This window comes from Somniosus microcephalus, unplaced genomic scaffold (genome assembly GCF_052327205.1).
Source record: "Somniosus microcephalus isolate GS21.2 unplaced genomic scaffold, FLI_Smic_1.0 unresolved_chr2, whole genome shotgun sequence".
NCBI lineage: Eukaryota > Metazoa > Chordata > Chondrichthyes > Squaliformes > Somniosidae > Somniosus > Somniosus microcephalus.
The window spans coordinates 82,110,837-82,131,655 of NW_028225180.1; the positions used below are offsets into that span (position 1 = coordinate 82,110,837).

The following is a 20,819-nucleotide window of genomic DNA, read 5'->3' on the forward strand; positions in this document are numbered from 1 at the left end:
AAAGAGCTTTTCAATTTGTCCCACTCTTTCCGCATAGTCCTGCAAATGTCTCCTTTCCAATTCCCCTTTTGAAAGTTCCTATTGAATCTGCTCCCGCCGCCCTTTCAGGCAGCGCGTTCCAGATCGCAACAACTCGCTGCGTGAAAAGTCTTCTCATTGTTCCCTCGGTCCTTTTTTACCAATGATCATGAATCAGTGTCCTCTAGTTACCAACCCTCCTGCCAGTGGAAACAGTTTATTCCAAATCCCGCCGTAATGTTGAACACCTCTATTAAATCTCCCCTTAACCTTCTCTGCTCTAAGAAGAACAATCCCGGTTTCTCCAGTCTCGCCACACAACCGCCTTCAACCCTGGTACTGACGTAAGAAAACTACTAGGCACTTGGTCTAAGCGTTAAACAAAGCTTTAATCAACTGTTTTACAACATGGAGGTCTAGTTGTGTCCTTCACTAGTTCCTGTTAAAGAATGTCCTGCGCAAGCTGGGCCCGTGCCTGAGTATTTATACTCTCCCTGGACAGCGCCACCCGCAGGCCGTTCAGTATCATTTCATAAGTCTTTCTTTCATGAATGACTGATTCATTTCGGGTACCATTCTAGTAAATAATCTCTGCAGCCTCTCCAAGGCCTTGACGTTCTTCCTAAAGTGTGGTGCACAATACTCCAGCTGAGGCCTAACCGGTGATTTATAAAGGTTTAGCATTCGAATATTGTACCAAACTTGTCAGCGCAAAGAGCAAAGACTCGAGGATCAAACCGCGGCTCAGTACCGCACACACTTTGATCCGGCAAGCGCGCAGTGACTCAATTCTTCTCTCCTCTCTCGCAGATTATACCGTTGTACACCTGGAGCACAAGGAGGAAGCACTGAAAGCCGTTCGCAAGATGGATTCCACTGACTTCAATGGAAGGGAGATTAGGGTCCAAGAATCTGTGAAAAGCACCAAGCCACAATCCGCCGGGAGTCCTGTGGAAAATTGCCAGCACTGCGGAAGACCAGCCCACCAGCCAACAGAATGCTTCTGGGCTCCGTACAGTTCCCTAGATAGGTATGGCCCCACAACACCGTGCTATCCTCTCTCTCGCCCGCATTATAAATATGACAGTGCTAACAAGCAGTATGTCGGTCATTACGAACAGCTTCTGCCGCGGCCTCAGCTTGCATTCCGGCATAAGCCGCCGCCCAAGCCTCCGCTTGCACTCCGACGTAAGCCCCCGCTTCGCCCTGGGCACGGTCACTTACCGCCAGGCCTCTCCAAAAGCACGTCCGCGTACGATCGCTTGCGACTTCCCGTGCCCAAGCTGGATAACAGAAAACCTATCAAGAGGAAAATGCCGTGGAATCAGCTCACCCCCGGCAAAAGGGCCCGCTCCGGTCTGTTAAACACACCCGCCCCGGGAGAGAGTCCCCGATCCGGACAGTTAAATACACCCGTCCCGGGAGAGAGTGCTCGATTCGGACAGTTAAATACACCCGTCCCGGGAGAGAGTGCTCGATTCGGTCTGTTAAACACACCCGCCCTGGGAGAGAGTCCTCGATTCGGACTGTTAAACACACCCGCCCCGGGAGGGAGTCCCCGATCCGGTCTGTTAAATAAACCTTACCCGGGAGAGAGTCCCCGATCCGGTCTGTTAAATAAACCTTACCCGGGAGAGAGTCCCCGATCCGGTCTGTTAAATGTACTCGCCCCAGGAGAGAGTCCCCGATTCGGACTGTTAAATAAACCTGCCCCGGGAGAGAGTCCCCGATCCAGTCTGTTAAACACACCCGCCCCGGGGGAGCGTCCCCGATCCGGACTGTTAAACACACCCGCCCCGGGAGAGAGTGCTCGATTCGGACTGTTAAATAAACCCTACCCGGGAGAGAGTCCCCGATCCGGACTGATAAACACACCCGCCCCGGGAGAGTGTCCCCGATCCAGTCTGTTAAATATACTTGCCCCAGGAGAGAGTCCCCGCTCCGGTCTGTTAAACACACCCGCCCTGGGAGAGAGTCCCCGATCCGGACTGTTAAACACACCCACCATGAGAGAGTGTCCCCGATCCGGACTGTTCAATAAACCCACCATGAGAGAGAGCCCCCGATCCGGACTGTTAAATATACCCGGACTGTTAAATATACCCGCCCTGGGAGAGAGTCCCCGACCCGGACTGTTAAATAAACCCTACCCGGGAGAGAGTCCCCGATCCGGGCTGTTAAATAAACTCTACCCGGGAGAGGGTCCCCGATCCGGGCTGTTAAATAAACTCTACCCGGGAGAGGGTCCCCGATCCGGACTGTTAAACACACCTGTCCCGGGAGAGAGTCCCCGACCCGGACTGTTAAATATACCCACCCTGGGAGAGAGTCCCCGATCTGGACTGTTAAATAAACCCTACCCGGGAGAGAGTCCCCGATCCGGGCTGTTAAATAAACTCTATCCGGGAGAGGGTCCCCGATCCGGACTGTTAAACACACCCGTTCCGGGAGAGAGTCCCCGATCCGGACTGTTAAATATACCCGCCCTGGGAGAGAGTCCCCGATCCGGACTGTTAAATAAACCCTACCCAGGAGAGAGTCCCCAATCCGGACTGTTAAACACACCCGTTCCGGGAGAGAGTCCCCGATCCGGACTGTTAAATATACCCGGACTGTTAAATATACCCGCCCTGGGAGAGAGTCCCCGATCCGGACTGTTAAATAAACCCTACCCAGGAGAGAGTCCCCGATCCGGACTGTTAAATCTACCCGGACTGCTAAATATACCCGCCCTGGGAGAGAGTCCCCGATCCGGACTGTTAAATAAACCCTACCCGGGAGAGAGTCCCCGATCCGGACTGTTAAATAAACCCTACCCGGGAGAGAGTCCCCGATCCGGACTGTTAAATCTACCCGGACTGCTAAATATACCCGCCCTGGGAGAGAGTCCCCGATCCGGACTGTTAAATAAACCCTACCCGGGAGAGAGTCCCCGATCCGGACTGTTAAATAAACCCTACCCGGGAGAGAGTCCCCGATCCGGACTGTTAAATATACCCGCCCTGGGAGAGAGTCCCCGATCCGGACTGTTAAATAAACCCTACCCGGGAGAGAGTCCCCGATCCGGACTGTTAAATAAACCCTACCCGGGAGAGAGTCCCCGATCCGGACTGTTAAATATACCCGCCCTGGGAGAGAGTCCCCGATCCGGACTGTTAAATAAACCCTACCCGGGAGAGAGTCCCCGATCCAGACTGTTAAATAAACCCTACCCGGGAGAGAGTCCCCGATCCGGACTGTTAAATAAACCCTACCCGGGAGAGAGTCCCCGATCCGGACTGTTAAATCTACCCGGACTGTTAAATCTACCCGGACTGTTAAATAAACCCTACCCGGGAGAGAGTCCCCGATCCAGACTGTTAAACACACCCGCCCCGGGAGGGAGTCCCCGACCTGGACTGTTAAATAAACCCTACCCGGGAAAGAGTCCCCGATCCGGACTGTTAAATAAACCCTACCCGGGAAAGAGTCCCCGATTCGGTCTATTAAATAAACCCTACCCGGGAGAGAGTAACCAATCCGGACTGTTAAATAAACCCGCCCTGGGAGAGAATGCCCAATCCGGATTGTTAAATAAACCCGCCCCGGGAGAGAATGCCCAATCCGGACTGTTAAATAAACCCGCCCCGGGAGAGAGTGCCCAATCCGGACTGTTAAATAAACCTGCCCCGGGAGAGAGTGCCCAATCCGGACTGTTAAATAAACCCGCCCCAGGAGAGAGTGCCCAATCCGGACTGTTAAATAAACCTGCCCCGGGAGAGAGTGCCCAATCTCAATTGTTAAATAAACCCGCCCCGGGAGAGAGTGCCCGATCCGGATTGTTAAACACACCCGCCCCGGGAGAGGGTGCCCGATCCGGATTGTTAAACACACCCGCCCCGGGAGAGAGTGCCCAATCCGGATTGTTAAATAAACCCGCCCCGGGAGAGAGTGCCCAATCCGGATTGTTAAATAAACCCGCCCCAGGAGAGAATGCCCAATCCGGGTTGTTAAATAAACCCGCCCCGGGAGAGAGTGCCCGATCCGGATTGTTAAATAAACCCGCCCCGGGAGAGAGTGCCCAATCCGGATTGTTAAACACACCCGCCCCGGGAGAGAGTGCCCAATCCGGATTGTTAAATAAACCCACCCCGGGAGAAAGTGACCAATCCGGATTGTTAAACACACCCGCCCTGGGAAAGAGTGCCCAATCCGGATTGTTAAACACACCCGCCCCGGGAGAGAGTCCCCGATCCGGATTGTTAAATAAACCCGCCCCGGGAGAGAGTGCCCAATCCGGATTGTTAAACACACCCGCCCCAGGAGAGAGTCCCCGATCCGGATTGTTAAATAAACCCGCCCCGGGAGAGAGTGCCCAATCCGGTCTATTAAATAAACCCGCCCCGGGAGAGAGTCCCCGATCCGGATTGTTAAATAAACCCGCCCCGGGAGAGAGTCCCCGATCCGGTCTGTTAAATAAACCGGCCCTGGGAGGACATTCCCGATCCGGACTGTTAAATAAACCCGCCATGGGAGGACATTCCCGATCCGGACTGTTAAACACACCCGCCCTGCGAGGAAGCGTTCGATCCGCTCTATTAAATAAACCCTCCCTGGGAGAACATTCCCGATTCGCGCAGTTAAACACACTCGCCATGGGAGAGTGTGCCCGACCTGGTCTTTTAAATAAACCCGCCATGGGAGAACATTCCCGATCCGGACTGTTAAACACACCTGCCCTGCGAGGAAGCCTTCGATCCGCTCTATTAAATAAACCCGCCCTGGGAGAGCGGGCCCGATTTGCGCAGTTAAACACACTCGCCATGGGAGAAATCGCCAGATCCGGTCTGTTAAATAAACCCGCCCTGGGAGAGAGTGCCCGATCCGGTCTATTAAGTAAACCAGCCATGGGAGAGAGTGCCCGATTCACTCTGTTAAACACACCCGCTATGAGAGGAAACATTCCATCTGCTATGTTACATACACCTGCTATGAGAGGAAGCATTCAATCTGCTCTGTTAACTACACCTGCTATGAGAGGAAACATTCAATCCGCTCTCTTAAATACACCTGCTATGAGAGGAAACACTCAATCCGCTCTCTTAAATATACCCGCTCTGTTAAATACACCCACCCTGGGACAGGGTGCCCGATTCGGTCTGCCACACATGCCCTCTGTCTATCCGGCTGTTCTGCCAAAGGCAAACATTAAAATGCGCTCGCTGGGCCGTGCTCCACGCTACTATGTACCTCCCAAGCAAGATGTCAGTTCCTGCACCTTTACGGTATAAAATTAATCCTAATTAGCAGTGGCGTCTGCTGGTCCCCCCCCCCCCCCCCCCAACTTCTGTGGCTTTCCAGAGTATGTGTTGATTATCCAACTCGCGTACTGTTTTGGAGCTTCCGCTGTTTATTTCGTCACACCAAGCCTGTTACATTTACATATATACAACATGAAAACTGGTCCTGGTCAGAAATAAAGATTTGTTTTGCCCCTGATCACAGTAACATTTGCACGCCGTTCTGTTGGTACGTTATTTTCTCACTCTTATCTCTCTCTCTCTCGTACGACCGACGTCAGTCACGGAATCCTCCTTCTCTCCCAGTGCCCACGGCGAGCTGCTTTCTGACGAGGTGCGACTCGATCTTAAAACGCCGTGCGCTTCTGCGCTGCCTGATTCCTTTTTATTCTTCCCCCCACCCCAACCCACTGGCTCTAAGGGCCACCATCGCAGCTATTGCTACTCCCAGCGAGATTAGAGTTCCACGGTGCTTTTAAACACTAAACCGCTGGGATCCAAGCTCTCCAACTGCACACACAAGCTTTGTGAAACTAATTAAATATTACAGTGCTCATCTCTATGGAAACAGTATTCCTAATTGCCAATTAAGATCAATTAGCTATCAATTTAACATAAGGCGCCCCTTTTTTAAAGGGACACAAACAATAGACACAGATTCATACTTAAAAGAAAAACTGATCAAATTAAATCAGAATGCTGTTGGCCATATCAACTATGCTCTCCAGTCCATTCTCTTTTCTGCAAAACATGGCGAGATCCTGCATTTCTTTCTGGCGAGTCGGTCCTGAGCATAATTTTGACCTCGGGGGAGATAACTGTTCCAAGTCCCAAGGGCCAGGAAGGATGTGTTCAATTCCTCCCTACACGTTCCAGCAAAGACAAACTTACACACTGTATTAAAATATTTCTATACATCCGCACGCAAACATAATAAAAAATGGTGCCTCTGCCTGCAGACATTACAGTTGGTTACAGATGCACAGCCGTTTCAAAATGGATTGCAGTTCCCTGGCCACAACCAGAAATTGATCAGCGCGTTGCAATCTGCAATTGAACTCTGATTGGCCCCGAGTCTGTGTTTACTTAACAACAGTTAGACTGGCAGCGGTGCCATTTTACCTATAGAATAATTAATTCTGTATTACACGGTACAGGAAACTCTCGATTTACCGGCACCTAACCAACCGGAAATCTCTGTTAACTGGCAAAATTCAGGAGTAGGTTCAGGTAAGTTTTACTTCATATTAGTGGCCGTTCCTGGATCTGTGGCCGTGTAACCGGGGTTCCTGCACCTGTTGCTAAGCAACAGGGACGCCTGGATCTTGTGGCCGGGGTTCCTGCACCTGTCGCTAAGCAACAGGGACGCCTGGATCTTGTGGCCGGGGTTCCTGCACCTGTTGCTAAGCAACAGGGAAGCCTGGCTCTCCTTTTAACTATACCTCTCTGTAATCCGGACTTTATGATAAACCGGCGTCCCGTCGGTGCCGGATAAAAAAGAGTTTCCTGTATAACAACCCTGTCCTTGTAAAATGGCATCTGATTCGACTTGTGTGAGCAATGCCATTGAATATTTGTTAGTGTATTTTTTTTGGAAATATATTAAAAATGGTATTCCAACACACAGCCACCACACTTTTAAATGTTGATCCACGCCCTGAGATTGACACATTTTTCAATCTGCAAAAGCACTGGCCAAACAATGCGAATCTGATTGAACTTTGAGCCCCTGTTTACTTAAAGACAGTCAGGATTAATGGCCTTCGCGGCAGTATGTGCGCCTACATACGTTACACTTTTGTCAGAGGTGTTCGACACCATCTTAAAATGTTGTGTGCTTCTGAGTTTCACCTGAAACCGGCAAGGCCGTTCCGCCTGGCGAAATTCGTGGGCCAAAACCCGCAATTAATCTCTGAGTGACCCGAGCTTCCACATACTTCACAATTAAACCCTGTCCGCAGCTGCAGCTTGCCAACACAATAACACATTGTGAGTTAAATGATAAAGCACTTCTGTCCTCACAAAACAATGGCGGCACTAACTTGGCATGAGCGATATTACAGTAAATCTGCCAGTATACACGGTGAGGATCACCGTACAATGTTCAATGAGCCTTGCTTTTTAACGTAAATGGCTAAGACTGACATTTCAATACACTTTTTGAAATTTATTTATTTTCTTTCCCCATTTGTAAGTTTTCTCTTGCGAACACATTTTTGTTCCATAGAAGACAGGAGCAGGAGTCGGCCATTCGGCCCCTCGAGCCTGCTCCGCCATTTAATGAGATCATGGCTGATCATCCAAATTCAGTACCCTGTCCCTGCTTTCTCCTCATATCCCTTGATCCCTTTAACCTTAAGAAATATATCTAACTCCTTCTTGAATATATTTAATGAATTGGCCTCAACTGCCTTCTGTGGTAGAGAATTCCACAGGTTCACCACTCTCTGGGTGAAGAAATTCCTCCTCATCTCTGTCCTAAATGGCTTACCCCTTATCCTTAGACTGTGACCCCTGGTTCTGGACTCCCCGGCCATCGGGAACATCCTTCCTGCATCTAATCTGTCTAGTCCTGTTAGAATTTTACAAGTTTTAATGAGATCCCCTCTCATTCTTCTAAATTCCAGCGAATATAAGCCCAATTGACCCAATCTCTCCTCATACGTCATTCCTGCCACCCCACCTATCAGCCTGGTGAATCTTCGCTGCACTCCCTCCATGGCAAGAACATCCTTCCTCAGATAAGGCAACCAGAACTGCACACAATACTCTGCTCTGCCCCCCTCCCATGTGAAGGTGCTGCCTGCCTGGCTTCCGGTTTCAAATGCTCGTACGCCAACCGACGCACAGCGTCAGTCGGCTATTCGTGGGGATTTCCACAGCCAAGCCCTTGCCCACGTGTACATTCAAGCAAGGGTCACTGGATACTGCGCACAGTTCGGTCTCCGGTACTGCACACGGTTTCAGCCTCCGATACTGCGCGCGGTCCCAGTCTTCGACACTGCGCGCGGTTCCTGTCTCCGATACTGTGCACATATTACAAAAAGGATGTAGAGGCACTGGAGAAGGTGCAAAAAAAGATTTACAAGGATGATACTAGAACTTTATTGCACGGGGGATGGAGTATAAAAGTAGGGAAGTCCTGTTAAAGCTGTACAGGGCGTTGGTGAGACCACACCTGGAGTACTGCGTACAGTTTTGGTCTCCTTATTTAAGGAAGGATATACTTGCATTGGAGGCAGTTCAGAGAAGGTTCACGAGGTTGATTCCTGAGATGAAGGGGTTGTCTTATGAGGAAAGGTTGAGCAGGTTGGGGCCTGTACTCATTGGCGTTTAGAAGAATGAGAGGGGATCTTATTGAAACATAAGATTCTGAGGGGGCTTAACAGGGTAGATGCTGAGAGGATGTTTCCCCTCGTGGGGGAATCTAGAACTAGGGGGCATAGTTTCAGAATAAGGTGTCGCCCATTTAAAATCGGAAATGAGGAGGAATTTCTTCTCTCAGAGGGTCGTGAATCTGTGGAATTCTCTTCCCCAGAGAGCTGTGGAGGCTGGGTCATTGAATATATTTAAGGTGGAGATAGACAGATTTTTGAACGATAAGGGAGTCGAGGGTTATGGGGAGCGGGCAGGGAAGTGGAGTTGAGGCCAAGATCAGATCAGCCATGATCTTACTGAATGGCGGAGCAGGCTCGAGGGGCCGAATGGCCGACTCCTGCTCCTACCTCTTGTGTAACTGAGAGGTTACACTTATTAGGAAAGATTGAACAGGCCGGGGCTCTTTTCTCTAGAAAAGAGAAGGCTGAGGGGCGACCTGATCGAGGTCTTTAAATTTATGAAAGGGGTTCGATAGGGTAGACGTAGAGAAGATGTTTCCACGTAGCGGAGACCAGGACTAGGGGCCATCAATATAAGATCGTCACTAATAAATCCAATAGGGAATTCAGGAGAAACTTCGTTACCCAGAGAGTGGTGAGAATGTGGAACTCGCTACCACAGGGAGTGGTTGAAGCAAATAGTATAGATGTATTTAAGGGGAAGCTGGATAAACACATGAGGGAGAAAGGAATAGAAGGATATGTTGACGTATGAGGAGAGATTGGGTCGATTGGGCTTATACTCGCTGGAGTTTAGAAGAATGAGAGGGGATCTCATTGAAACTTATAAAATTCTAACCGGACTAGACAGACTAGATGCAGGAAGGATGTTCCCGATGGCGGGGGAGTCCAGAACCAGGGGTCACAGTCTAAGGATAAGGGGTAAGCCATTTAGGACAGAGATGAGGAATTTCTTCACCCAGAGAGTGGTGAACCTGTGGAATTCTCTACCACACAGGGCAGTTGAGGCCAACTTATTAAATATATTCAAGAAGGAGTTAGATATATTTCTTAAGGCTAAAGGGATATGGGGAGAAATTATCTCATTAAATGGCGGAACAGGCTCAAGGGGCCGAATGGCCTCCTGCTCCTATCTTCTATGTTTCTATGTTTGATGGGGTGAGAGGAAGAGGCTCCAGTAGAGCATAAACACCGGCACGGGCGCAGTTGGGCCGAATGGCCTGTTACTGTGCTGTGAATTCGATGTAAACAGGGCCAGGAACCCAGGACAATTCCCTCCTCCCCCCCCCCCCCCCTTCCATTGCCAGAGGCATTGATGCTGATTATAATGCCTCCACTGGAATTAGCTAACTCGACACAGACCTGAAACCACACCTGGGACCTTCTGACGTGCTTTGACGTGGTTACACATGGGCCTCAGCAACAAAGCTGCGGTGGCGATGGATTTGCTTCAGCAGTTTCCAAGTATTGCATCTGCCTGGCAGGCTAATAACACAGTGCTAATGGGGACAGACTGTCTACAAGTCTTACTCACAGCTGTGTTTCTGAAACACTGCATTACTTGTGAGTGGGGCGGGGGGTGGGTGTTGGATTAATACGTTAGTGTACAGTCCAGATTATATTCTATTACATCAGGGTAGATCTGGTCAATGGCAAATATCAGTCATAGAAATTTACAGCACAGGAGGCCATTCAGCCCATCGTGTCTGTGCTGGCCGACAAAGAGCTGTCCGGCCTAATCCCACTTTCCAGCTCTTGGTCCGTAGCCCTGTAGGTTACATCACTTCAAGTGCAGATCCAAGTACTTTTTAAATGTGATGAGGGTTTCTGCCTCGACCACCCTTTCAGGCAGTGAGTTCCAGACCCCCACCGCCCTCTGGGTGAAGACATTTCCCCTCAAATCCCCTCTAATCCTTCTACCAATTACTTTAAATCTCTGCCCCCTGGTTATTGACCTCTCTGCGAAGGGAAATAGGTCCTTCCTCTCCACTCTATCCAGGCCCCTCATAATTTTATACACCTCAATTAAATCTCCCCTCAGCCTCCTCTGTTCCAAAGAAAACTTAAAGAAATTATTATTAGAAAAAAAAACAGTACGAGCAAAATTAATGGGACTAAATGTCGATAAATCCCAAGGACCGGATGACCTACATCCTAGGGTTTTGAAAGAGGTGGCCATTGGGATAGTGGATGCATTGGTTGTCATCTTCCAAAATTCTATAGATTCTGGAACGGTTCCTGCAGATTGGCGGTTAGCAAATGTAACCCTGCTATTTAAGAAAGGAGGGAGAGAGAAAACAGGGAACTACAGACCTGTTCGCCTCACATCAATAGTTGAGAAAATGATGGAATCTATTATAAAGGATGCAATAACTGGGCACTTAGAAACTAATAGAAAGATTGGGCAGAGTCAACATGGATTTATGAAAGGGAAATCCTGTTTGACAAACCTATTGGAGTTCTTTGAGGATGTAACTAGTGGAGTAGACAAAGGGGAACCGGTAGATGTGTATCTGGATTTTCAGAAGGCCTTCGATAAGGTCCCACACAAGAGGTTGGTGAACAAAATTAGGGCACATGGAATTGGGGGTAATATACTAGCATGGATTGAGAATTGGTTAACAGACAGAAAACAAAGAGTAGGGATAAACGGGTCTTTTTCAGGATGGCAGGCTGTGACTAGTGGGGTACCACAAGGATTGGTGCTTGGGTCCCAGCTATTCACAATCTATATCAATGATTTGGATGAGGGGACTAAATGTAACATTTTCAAATTTGCTGATGACACAAAGCTAGGTGGCAGTGTCAGTTGCGAAGAGGATGTGAAGAGGCTTCAAGGAGATGTGAAGAGGCTCAGTGAGTGGGTGAGAACATGGCAGATGGAATATAATGTGGATAAGTGTGAAGTTATCCACTTTGGTAGAAAAAACAGAAAGGCAGAGTATTTCCTAAATGGTGAAAGATTGGGGAATGTAGATGCTCAAAGGGACCTGGGTGTCCTTGTACATGAGTCACTGAAAGTGAATGTGCAGATGCAGCAAACCATTAGGAAGGCAAATGGTATGCTGGCCTTCATTACAAGAGGATTTGAGTAAAGAAGTCTTACTCCAATTATATAGGGGCTTGATGAGACCACACCTGGAGTACTGTGTACAATTTTGGTTGTCTTACCTAAGGAAGGATATACTTGCCATAGAGGGAGTGCAACGAAGGTTCGCGAGATTGATTCCTGGGATGGCGGGACTGTCGTATGAGAAGAGATTGAGTAGACTAGGCCTGTATTCTCTTGAATTCAGAAGAATGAGAGGGGATCTCATTGAAGCATAGAAAATTATTACAGGGCTTGATAGGATGGATGCAGGGAGAATGTTTCCCTCGGCTGGGGGGTCTAGAACCAGGGGCCACAGCCTCAGGATAAAGGGTAGGCCATTCAGGACTGAGATGAGAAGAAATTTCTTCACACACAGGGTGGTGAATCTTTGGAATTCTCTACCCCAGAGGGCTGTGGAGGCTCAGTCATTGGGTATATTCAAAACAGAAGTCGATAGATTTCTGACTAGTAAGAGCATCAAGGGATATGGCGATAGGGCCGGTGAATGGAGTTGAGGCAGAAGATCAGCCATGATCTCATTGAATGGTGGAGCAGGCTCGAAGGGCCGAAGGGCCTGCTCCTGCTCCTATTTCTTATGTTCTTAAAACAACCCCAGCCTATGCAATCTTTCCTCTTAGGTAAAGTTCTCCAGTCCTGGCATCATCCTCGTAAATCAGGCGCATGGGAACACCACCACCTCCAGGTTCCCCTCCAAGTCACACACCATCCCGACTTAGAAATATATCGGCCGTTCCTTCATCGTCGCCGGGTCAAAATCCTGGAACTCCCTCCCTAACAGCACTGTGGGAGCACCTTCACCACACGGACTGCAGCGGTTCAAGAAGGCGGCTCACCACCACCTTCTCGAGGACAACTAGGGATGGGCAATAAATGCTGGGCCTCGCCAGCAACGCCCACATCCCATAAACGAATAAAGGAAAGAATCTCCTCTGTACCGTCTCCAGTGCAATCACATCTTTCCTGTAATGCAGTGACCAGAATGGCTTGTAAAGATTGTCCACCAGGCTGCCAGGCAGAGCGTCCCTTTGCTTTACTGCTGATAACTGCGGGTAGAAAACGGGTTGCTAAGATAAACCCTCCGACAAGCACAACCATTGTCCGCCCCTGGGAACCAGGTCTGTGCATCGGTGGGAACAAGCAGCCCCTCGTGGCAAAGTAGGAACCTGGCGGTTGAGGAACACACGAAACACGTCCCAAATCACTTCATCCGTGTTCGAGAAAAGCATACGAGAGGTTGGTGCATTCTTTTGGGCCAGTCTCTCTCCCCATCTCCTGCAGACTCCCGACTTGGTACAGCTCCACGCCCAAAGTGGCCGTTCTTTGTGGGGCCTGACAACTGCGCACGTGCTTGCCAGCAGAAAAAAGAAAGTCTTGCATTTCTCCAGCGCCTTGCACGATCACCGGACGTCCCAAATCGCTTTACAGCCAATGAAGTACTTTTTTTGAAGTGTGGTCACTATTGTAATGTAGGAAACGCAGCAGCCAATTCGCGCACAGCAAGCTCCCACAAACAGCAATGCAATAATCACCAGATCATCTGTTTTAGATGTTGATTGAGGGATAAATATTGGCCTCAGGACACCGGGGAGAACGCCCCCTGCTCTTCGAAATAGTGGCCGTGGGATCTTTTATGACCACCTGAGAGGGCAGATAGGGCCTTGGTTTAACATCTCATCCAAAAGACGGCACCTCCGACCGTGCAGCGCTCCCTCAGTACCGCCCCTCCGACAGTGCGGCGCTCCCTCAGTACTGCCCCTCCGACAGTGCGGCGCTCCCTCAGTACTGCCCCTCCGACAGTGCGGCGCTCCCTCAGTACTGCTCCTCCGACAGTGCGGCGCACCCTCAGTACTGCCCCTCCGACAGTGTGGCGCTCCCTCAGTACCGCCCCTACGACAGTGCAGCTCTCCCTCAGTACTGCCACTCCGACAGTACGGTGCTCCCTCAGAACCGCCCCTCCGACACTGCGGCGCTCCCTCAGTACCGCCCCTCCGACAGTGCGGCGCTCCCTCACTACCGCCCCTCCGACAGCGCAGCACTCCCTCAGTACCACCCCTCCGACAGTGCGGCGTTCCCTCCGTTCCACCCCTCCGACAGTGTGGTGCTCCCTCAGTACTGCCATTCCGACACTGCAGCACTCCCTCAGTGCAGCTCTCCCTCAGTACCCGCCCCTCCGACAGTGTGGCGCTCCCTCAGTATCGCCCCACCGACAGTGCGGCGCTCCCTCAGTACAGGCGCTCCGACAGTGCGGCGCTCTCTCAGTACCACCCCTCCGACAGTGCGGCGCTCCCTCAGTAGAGCCCCTCCGACAGTGCGGCGCTCCCTCAGTTCCACCCCTCCGACAGTGTGGTGCTCCCTCAGTATCGCCCCACCGACAGTGCGGCGCTCCCTCAGTACAGGCGCTCCGACAGTGCGGTGCTCTCTCAGTACCACCCCTCCGACAGTGCGGCGCTCCCTCAGTACAGCCCCTCCGACAGTGCAGCGCTCCCTCAGTACTGCCCCTCCGACAATGCGGTGCTCCCTCAGTACTGCCCCTCCGACAGTGCGGCACTCCCTCAGTACTGCCCCTCCGACAGTGCGGCGCTCTCTCAGTACAGCCCCTCTGACAGTGTGGCGCTCCGTCAGTACCGACAGTGCGGCGCTCCCTCAGTACCACCGTTCCGACAGTGCGGCGCTCCCTCAGTGCAGCTCCCCCTCAGTACCGCGCCTCCGACAGTGCTGCGCTCCCTCAGTACCGCCCCACCGACAGTGCGGCGCTCCATCAGCACAGCCCCTCCGACAGTGCGGCGCTCCCTCAAAACCGCCCCTCCGACAGTGCGGCGCTCCCTCAGTACCGCCCCTCCGACAGTGCGGCGCTGCCTCAGTGCAGCCACTCTGACAGTGCGGCGCTCCCTCAGTACCGCCCCTCCGACAGTGCGGCCCTCCCTCAGTACTGCCCCTCCGACACTGTGGCGCTCCCTCAGTACCGCCCCTCCGACAGTGTGGCGCTCCCTCAGTACCGCCCCTCTGACAGTGCGGCGCTCCCTCAGTACCGCCCCTCCGACAGTGCGGCCCTCCCTCAGTACTGCCCCTCCGACAGTGCGGCGCTCCCTCAGTACCGCCCCTCCGACAGTGTGGCGCTCTCTCAGAACTGCCCCTCCGACAGTGCGCGCTCTCTCAGTACCGCCCCTCCGACAGTGCGGTGCTCCCTCAGAACCGCCCCTCCGACAGTGCGGCGCTCCCTCAGTACCGCCCCTCCGACAGTGCGGCGCTCCCTCACTACCGCCCCTCCGACAGCGCAGCACTCCCTCAGTACCACCCCTCCGACAGTGCGGCGCTCCCTCCGTTCCACCCCTCCGACAGTGTGGTGCTCCCTCAGTACTGCCATTCCGACACTGCGGCGCTCCCTCAGTGCAGCTCTCCCTCAGTACCCGCCCCTCCGACAGTGCGGCGCTCCCTCAGTATCGCCCCACCAACAGTGCGGCGCTCCCTCAGTACAGGCGCTCCGACAGTGCGGCGCTCCCTCAGTACTGCCCCTCCGACAGTGCGGCGCTCCCTCAGTACAGCCCCTCCGACAGTGCTGCGCACCGTCAGTACCGCCCCTCCGACAGTGCGGCGCTCCCTCAATACTGCTATTCCGACAGTGCGGCCCTCCCTCAGTACAGCCCCTCCGACCGTGTGGCGCTCCCTCAGTACCGCCCCTCCGACAGTGCGGCCCTCAGTACTGCCCCTCCGACAGTGCGGCGCTCCCTCAGTACCGCCCCTCCGACAGAGCGGCGCCCCCTCATTACTGCCCTTCCGACAGTGCGGAACTCCCTCAGTACCACCCCTCTGACAGTGTGGCGCTCCCTCAGTACCGCCCCTCCGACAGTGCAGCGCTCCCTCAGTACTGCCCCTCCGACAGTGCGGTGCTCCCTCAGTACTGCCCCTCCGACAGTGCGGTGCTCCCTCAGTACCGCCCCTCCGACAGTGCAGCGCTCCCTCAGTACCGCCCCTCCGACAGTGCGGCGCTCCCTCAGTACCACCCCTCCGACAGTGTGGCGCTCCTCAGTACTGCCCCTCCGGCAGTGCGGCCTCCCTCAGTACCGCCCCTCCGACAGTCCGGCACTCCCTCAGTAGAGCCCCTCCGACAGTGCGGCGCTCCCTCAGTTCCACCCCTCCGACAGTGTGATGCTCCCTCAGTACTGCCATTCCGACAGTGCGGCGCTCCCTCAGTGCAGCTCTCCCTCAGTACCGCCCCTCCGACAGTGCGGCGCTCCCTCAGTATCGCCCCACCGACAGTGCGGCGCTCCCTCAGTACAGCCCCTCCGACAGTGCAGCGCTCCCTCAGTACTGCCCCTCCGACAATGCGGTGCTCCCTCAGTACTGCCCCTCCGACAGTGCGGCACTCCCTCAGTACTGCCCCTCCGACAGTGTGGCGCTCCGTCAGTACCGACAGTGCGGCGCTCCCTCAGTACCCGCCCCTCCGACAGTGTGGCGCTCCCTCAGTGCAGCTCCCCCTCAGTACCGCGCCTCCGACAGTGCTGCGCTCCCTCAGGACAGCCCCTCCGACAGTGCGGCACTCCCTCAGTAGAGCCCCTCCGACAGTGCGGCGCTCCCTCAGTTCCACCCCTCCGACAGTGTGGTGCTCCCTCAGTACTGCCATTCCGACAGTGCGGCGCTCCCTCAGTGCAGCTCTCCCTCAGTACCCGCCCCTCCGACAGTGCGGCGCTCCCTCAGTATCGCCCCACCGACAGTGCGGCGCTCCCTCAGTACAGGCGCTCCGACAGTGCGGCCCTCCCTCAGTACCGCCCCGACAGTGCGGCGCTCCCTCAGTACCGCCCCTCCGACAGTGTGGCGCTCTCTCAGTACTGCCCCTCCGACAGTGCGCGCTCTCTCAGTACTGCCCCTCCGACAGTGCGGCGCTCCCTCAGTACCGCCTCTCCGACAGCACAGCGCTCCCTCAGTACTGCCCCTCCGACAGTGCGGCGCCTCCTCATTACTGCCCCTCCGACAGTGTGGAACTCCCTCAGTACCGCCGTTCCGACAGTGCGGCGCTCCCTCAGTACCGCCCCTCCGACAGTGTGGCGCTCTCTCAGAACTGCCCCTCCGACAGTGCGCGCTCTCTCAGTACCGCCCCTCCGACAGTGCGGTGCTCCCTCAGAACCGCCCCTCCGACAGTGCGGCGCTCCCTCAGTACCGCCCCTCCGACAGTGCGGCGCTCCCTCACTACCGCCCCTCCGACAGCGCAGCACTCCCTCAGTACCACCCCTCCGACAGTGCGGCGCTCCCTCCGTTCCACCCCTCCGACAGTGTGGTGCTCCCTCAGTACTGCCATTCCGACACTGCGGCGCTCCCTCAGTGCAGCTCTCCCTCAGTACCGCCCCTCCGACAGTGCGGCGCTCCCTCAGTATCGCCCCACCAACAGTGCGGCGCTCCCTCAGTACAGGCGCTCCGACAGTGCGGCGCTCCCTCAGTACTGCCCCTCCGACAGTGCGGCGCTCCCTCAGTACAGCCCCTCCGACAGTGCTGCGCACCGTCAGTACCGCCCCTCCGACAGTGCGGCGCTCCCTCAATACTGCTATTCCGACAGTGCGGCCCTCCCTCAGTACAGCCCCTCCGACCGTGTGGCGCTCCCTCAGTACCGCCCCTCCGACAGTGCGGCCCTCAGTACTGCCCCTCCGACAGTGCGGCGCTCCCTCAGTACCGCCCCTCCGACAGAGCGGCGCCCCCTCATTACTGCCCTTCCGACAGTGCGGAACTCCCTCAGTACCACCCCTCTGACAGTGTGGCGCTCCCTCAGTACCGCCCCTCCGACAGTGCAGCGCTCCCTCAGTACTGCCCCTCCGACAGTGCGGTGCTCCCTCAGTACTGCCCCTCCGACAGTGCGGTGCTCCCTCAGTACCGCCCCTCCGACAGTGCAGCGCTCCCTCAGTACCGCCCCTCCGACAGTGCGGCGCTCCCTCAGTACCACCCCTCCGACAGTGTGGCGCTCCTCAGTACTGCCCCTCCGGCAGTGCGGCCTCCCTCAGTACCGCCCCTCCGACAGTCCGGCACTCCCTCAGTAGAGCCCCTCCGACAGTGCGGCGCTCCCTCAGTTCCACCCCTCCGACAGTGTGATGCTCCCTCAGTACTGCCATTCCGACAGTGCGGCGCTCCCTCAGTGCAGCTCTCCCTCAGTACCGCCCCTCCGACAGTGCGGCGCTCCCTCAGTATCGCCCCACCGACAGTGCGGCGCTCCCTCAGTACAGCCCCTCCGACAGTGCAGCGCTCCCTCAGTACTGCCCCTCCGACAATGCGGTGCTCCCTCAGTACTGCCCCTCCGACAGTGCGGCACTCCCTCAGTACTGCCCCTCCGACAGTGTGGCGCTCCGTCAGTACCGACAGTGCGGCGCTCCCTCAGTACCGCCCCTCCGACAGTGTGGCGCTCCCTCAGTGCAGCTCCCCCTCAGTACCGCGCCTCCGACAGTGCTGCGCTCCCTCAGGACAGCCCCTCCGACAGTGCGGCACTCCCTCAGTAGAGCCCCTCCGACAGTGCGGCGCTCCCTCAGTTCCACCCCTCCGACAGTGTGGTGCTCCCTCAGTACTGCCATTCCGACAGTGCGGCGCTCCCTCAGTGCAGCTCTCCCTCAGTACCGCCCCTCCGACAGTGCGGCGCTCCCTCAGTATCGCCCCACCGACAGTGCGGCGCTCCCTCAGTACAGGCGCTCCGACAGTGCGGCCCTCCCTCAGTACCGCCCCGACAGTGCGGCGCTCCCTCAGTACCGCCCCTCCGACAGTGTGGCGCTCTCTCAGTACTGCCCCTCCGACAGTGCGCGCTCTCTCAGTACTGCCCCTCCGACAGTGCGGCGCTCCCTCAGTACCCGCCTCTCCGACAGCACAGCGCTCCCTCAGTACTGCCCCTCCGACAGTGCGGCGCCTCCTCATTACTGCCCCTCCGACAGTGTGGAACTCCCTCAGTACCGCCGTTCCGACAGTGCGGCGCTCCCTCAGTACCGCCCCTCCGACAGTGTGGCGCACCCTCAGTACCGCCCCTCCGACAGTGTGGCGCTCCCTCAGTACCACCCCTCCGACAGTGTGGCGCTCCTCAGTACTGCCCCTCCGGCAGTGCAGCCTCCCTCAGTACCGCCCCTCCGACAGTCCGGCACTCCCTCAGTAGAGCCCCTCCGACAGTGCGGCGCTCCCTCAGTTCCACCCCTCCGACAGTGTGATGCTCCCTCAGTACTGCCATTCCGACAGTGCGGCGCTCCCTCAGTGCAGCTCTCCCTCAGTACCGCCCCTCCGACAGTGCGGCGCTCCCTCAGTATCGCTCCACCGACAGTGCGGCGCTCCCTCAGTACAGGCGCTCCGACAGTGCGGCGCTCTCTCAGTACCACCCCTCCGACAGTGCGGCGCTCCCTCAGTACAGCCCCTCCGACGGTGCAGCGCTCCGTCAGTACCGCCCCTCTGACAGTGCGGCGCTCCTTCAATACTGCCATTCCAACAGTGCGGCCCTCCCTCAGTACTGCCCCTCCGACAGTGCGGTGCTCCCTCAGTACTGCCCCTCCGACAGTGCGGCGCTCCCTCAGTACCGCCCCTCCGACAGTGTGGCGCTCTCTCAGTGCTGCCCCTCCGACAGTGCGCGCTCTCTCAGTACTGCCCCTCTGACAGTGCGGCGCTCCCTCAGTACCGCCCCTCCGACAGTGCGGCGCTCCCTCAGTACTGCCCCTCCGACAGTGCAGCGCCCCCTCATTACTGCCCCTCCGACAGTGCGGAACTCCTTCAGTACCACCCCTCTGACAGTGTGGCGCTCCCTCAGTACCGCCCCTCCGACAGTGCAGCGCTCCCTCAGTACAGCCCCTCCGACAGTGCGGTGCTCCCTCGGTACCGCCCCTCCGACAGTGCGGCGCTCCCTCAGTACCGCTCCTCCGACAGCGCAGCACTCCCTCAGTACCGCCCCTCCGACAGTGCGGCGCTCCCTCAGTCCCACCCCTCCGACAGTGCGGCGCTCCCTCAGTACTGACCCACCGGCAGTGCGGCACTCCCTCAGTACTGCCCCTCCGACAGTGCGGCGCTCCCTCAGTACCGCCCCTCCGACAGTGTGGCGCTCCCTCAGTACTGCCCCTCCGACAGTGCGGCACTCCCTCAGTACTGCCCCTCCGACAGTGCAGTGCTCCCTCAGTACTGCCCCTCCGACAGTGCTGTGCTCCCTCAGCACTGCCCCTCCGACAGTGCGGCGCTCCGTCAGTACCGACAGTGCGGTGCTCCCTCAGTACTGCCCCTCCGACAGTGCTGTGCTCCCTCAGCACTGCCCCTCCGACAGTGCGGCGCTCCGTCAGTACCGACAGTGCGGTGCTCCCTCAGTACTGCCCCTCCGACAGTGCTGTGCTCCCTCAGCACTGCCCCTCCGACAGTGCGGCGCTCCGTCAGTACCGACAGTGCGGTGCTCCCTCAGTACCGCCCCTCTGACAGTGTGGCGCTCCCTCAGTACTGCCGTTCCGACAGTGCGGCGCTCCCTCAGTGCAGCTCTCCCTCAGTACCGCGCCTCCGACAGTGCTGCGCTGCCTCAGTACCCGCCCCACCGACAGTGCAGCGCTCCCTCAGTACAGCCCCTCCGACAGTGCGGCGCTCCCTCAGTACTGCCCCTCCGACAGTGCGGCGCTCCCTCATACCTCCCCTCCGACAGTGTGGCGCTCCTCAGTATTGCCCCTCCGACAGTGCGGCGCCCCCTCATTCCTGCCCCTCCGACAGTGCGGTGCTCACTCAGTGCTCCCCCTCCGACAGTGCGGAACTCCCTCAGTACCGTCCCTCAGACAGTGTGGAACTCCCTCAGTACCAGCCCTCTGACTGTGCGGCGCTCCCTCAGTACCGCCGGTCCGACAGTGCAGCGCTCCCTCAGTACCGCCCCTCCGACAGTGCGGCGCTCCCTCAGTACCGCCCCTCCGACAGCGCGGCGCTCCCTCAGTACTGCCCCTCCGACAGCGCAGCACTCCCTCAGTACCGCCCCTACGACAGTGCGGCGCTCCCTCAGTACCACCCCTCCGACAGTGTGGCGCTCCCTCAGTACTGCTCCTCCAACAGTGCGGCGTTCCCTCAGTACCGCCCCTCCGACAGTGCGGCGCTCCCTCAGTACCACCC

The 20,819-nt window shown here is 56.0% G+C and overlaps 1 protein-coding gene across 2 annotated transcripts in view; it reads left to right on the forward strand.

Annotated features, from left to right (window-relative positions):
* The window catches only part of LOC147092915 (RNA-binding protein 4B-like), a 52,391-nt gene that overhangs the window by 5,412 nt on the left and 26,160 nt on the right, over positions 1–20,819 (forward strand). The window contains exon 2 of one of the 2 annotated variants that reach the window (XM_085976221.1): positions 829–1,048. In XM_085976221.1, coding sequence (XP_085832347.1) covers positions 829–1,048 — 220 coding nt within the window. Of the gene's footprint in view, positions 1–828; positions 5,497–20,819 lie in introns of those variants that run through there. The other variant, XM_085976220.1, reaches the window with a different exon arrangement.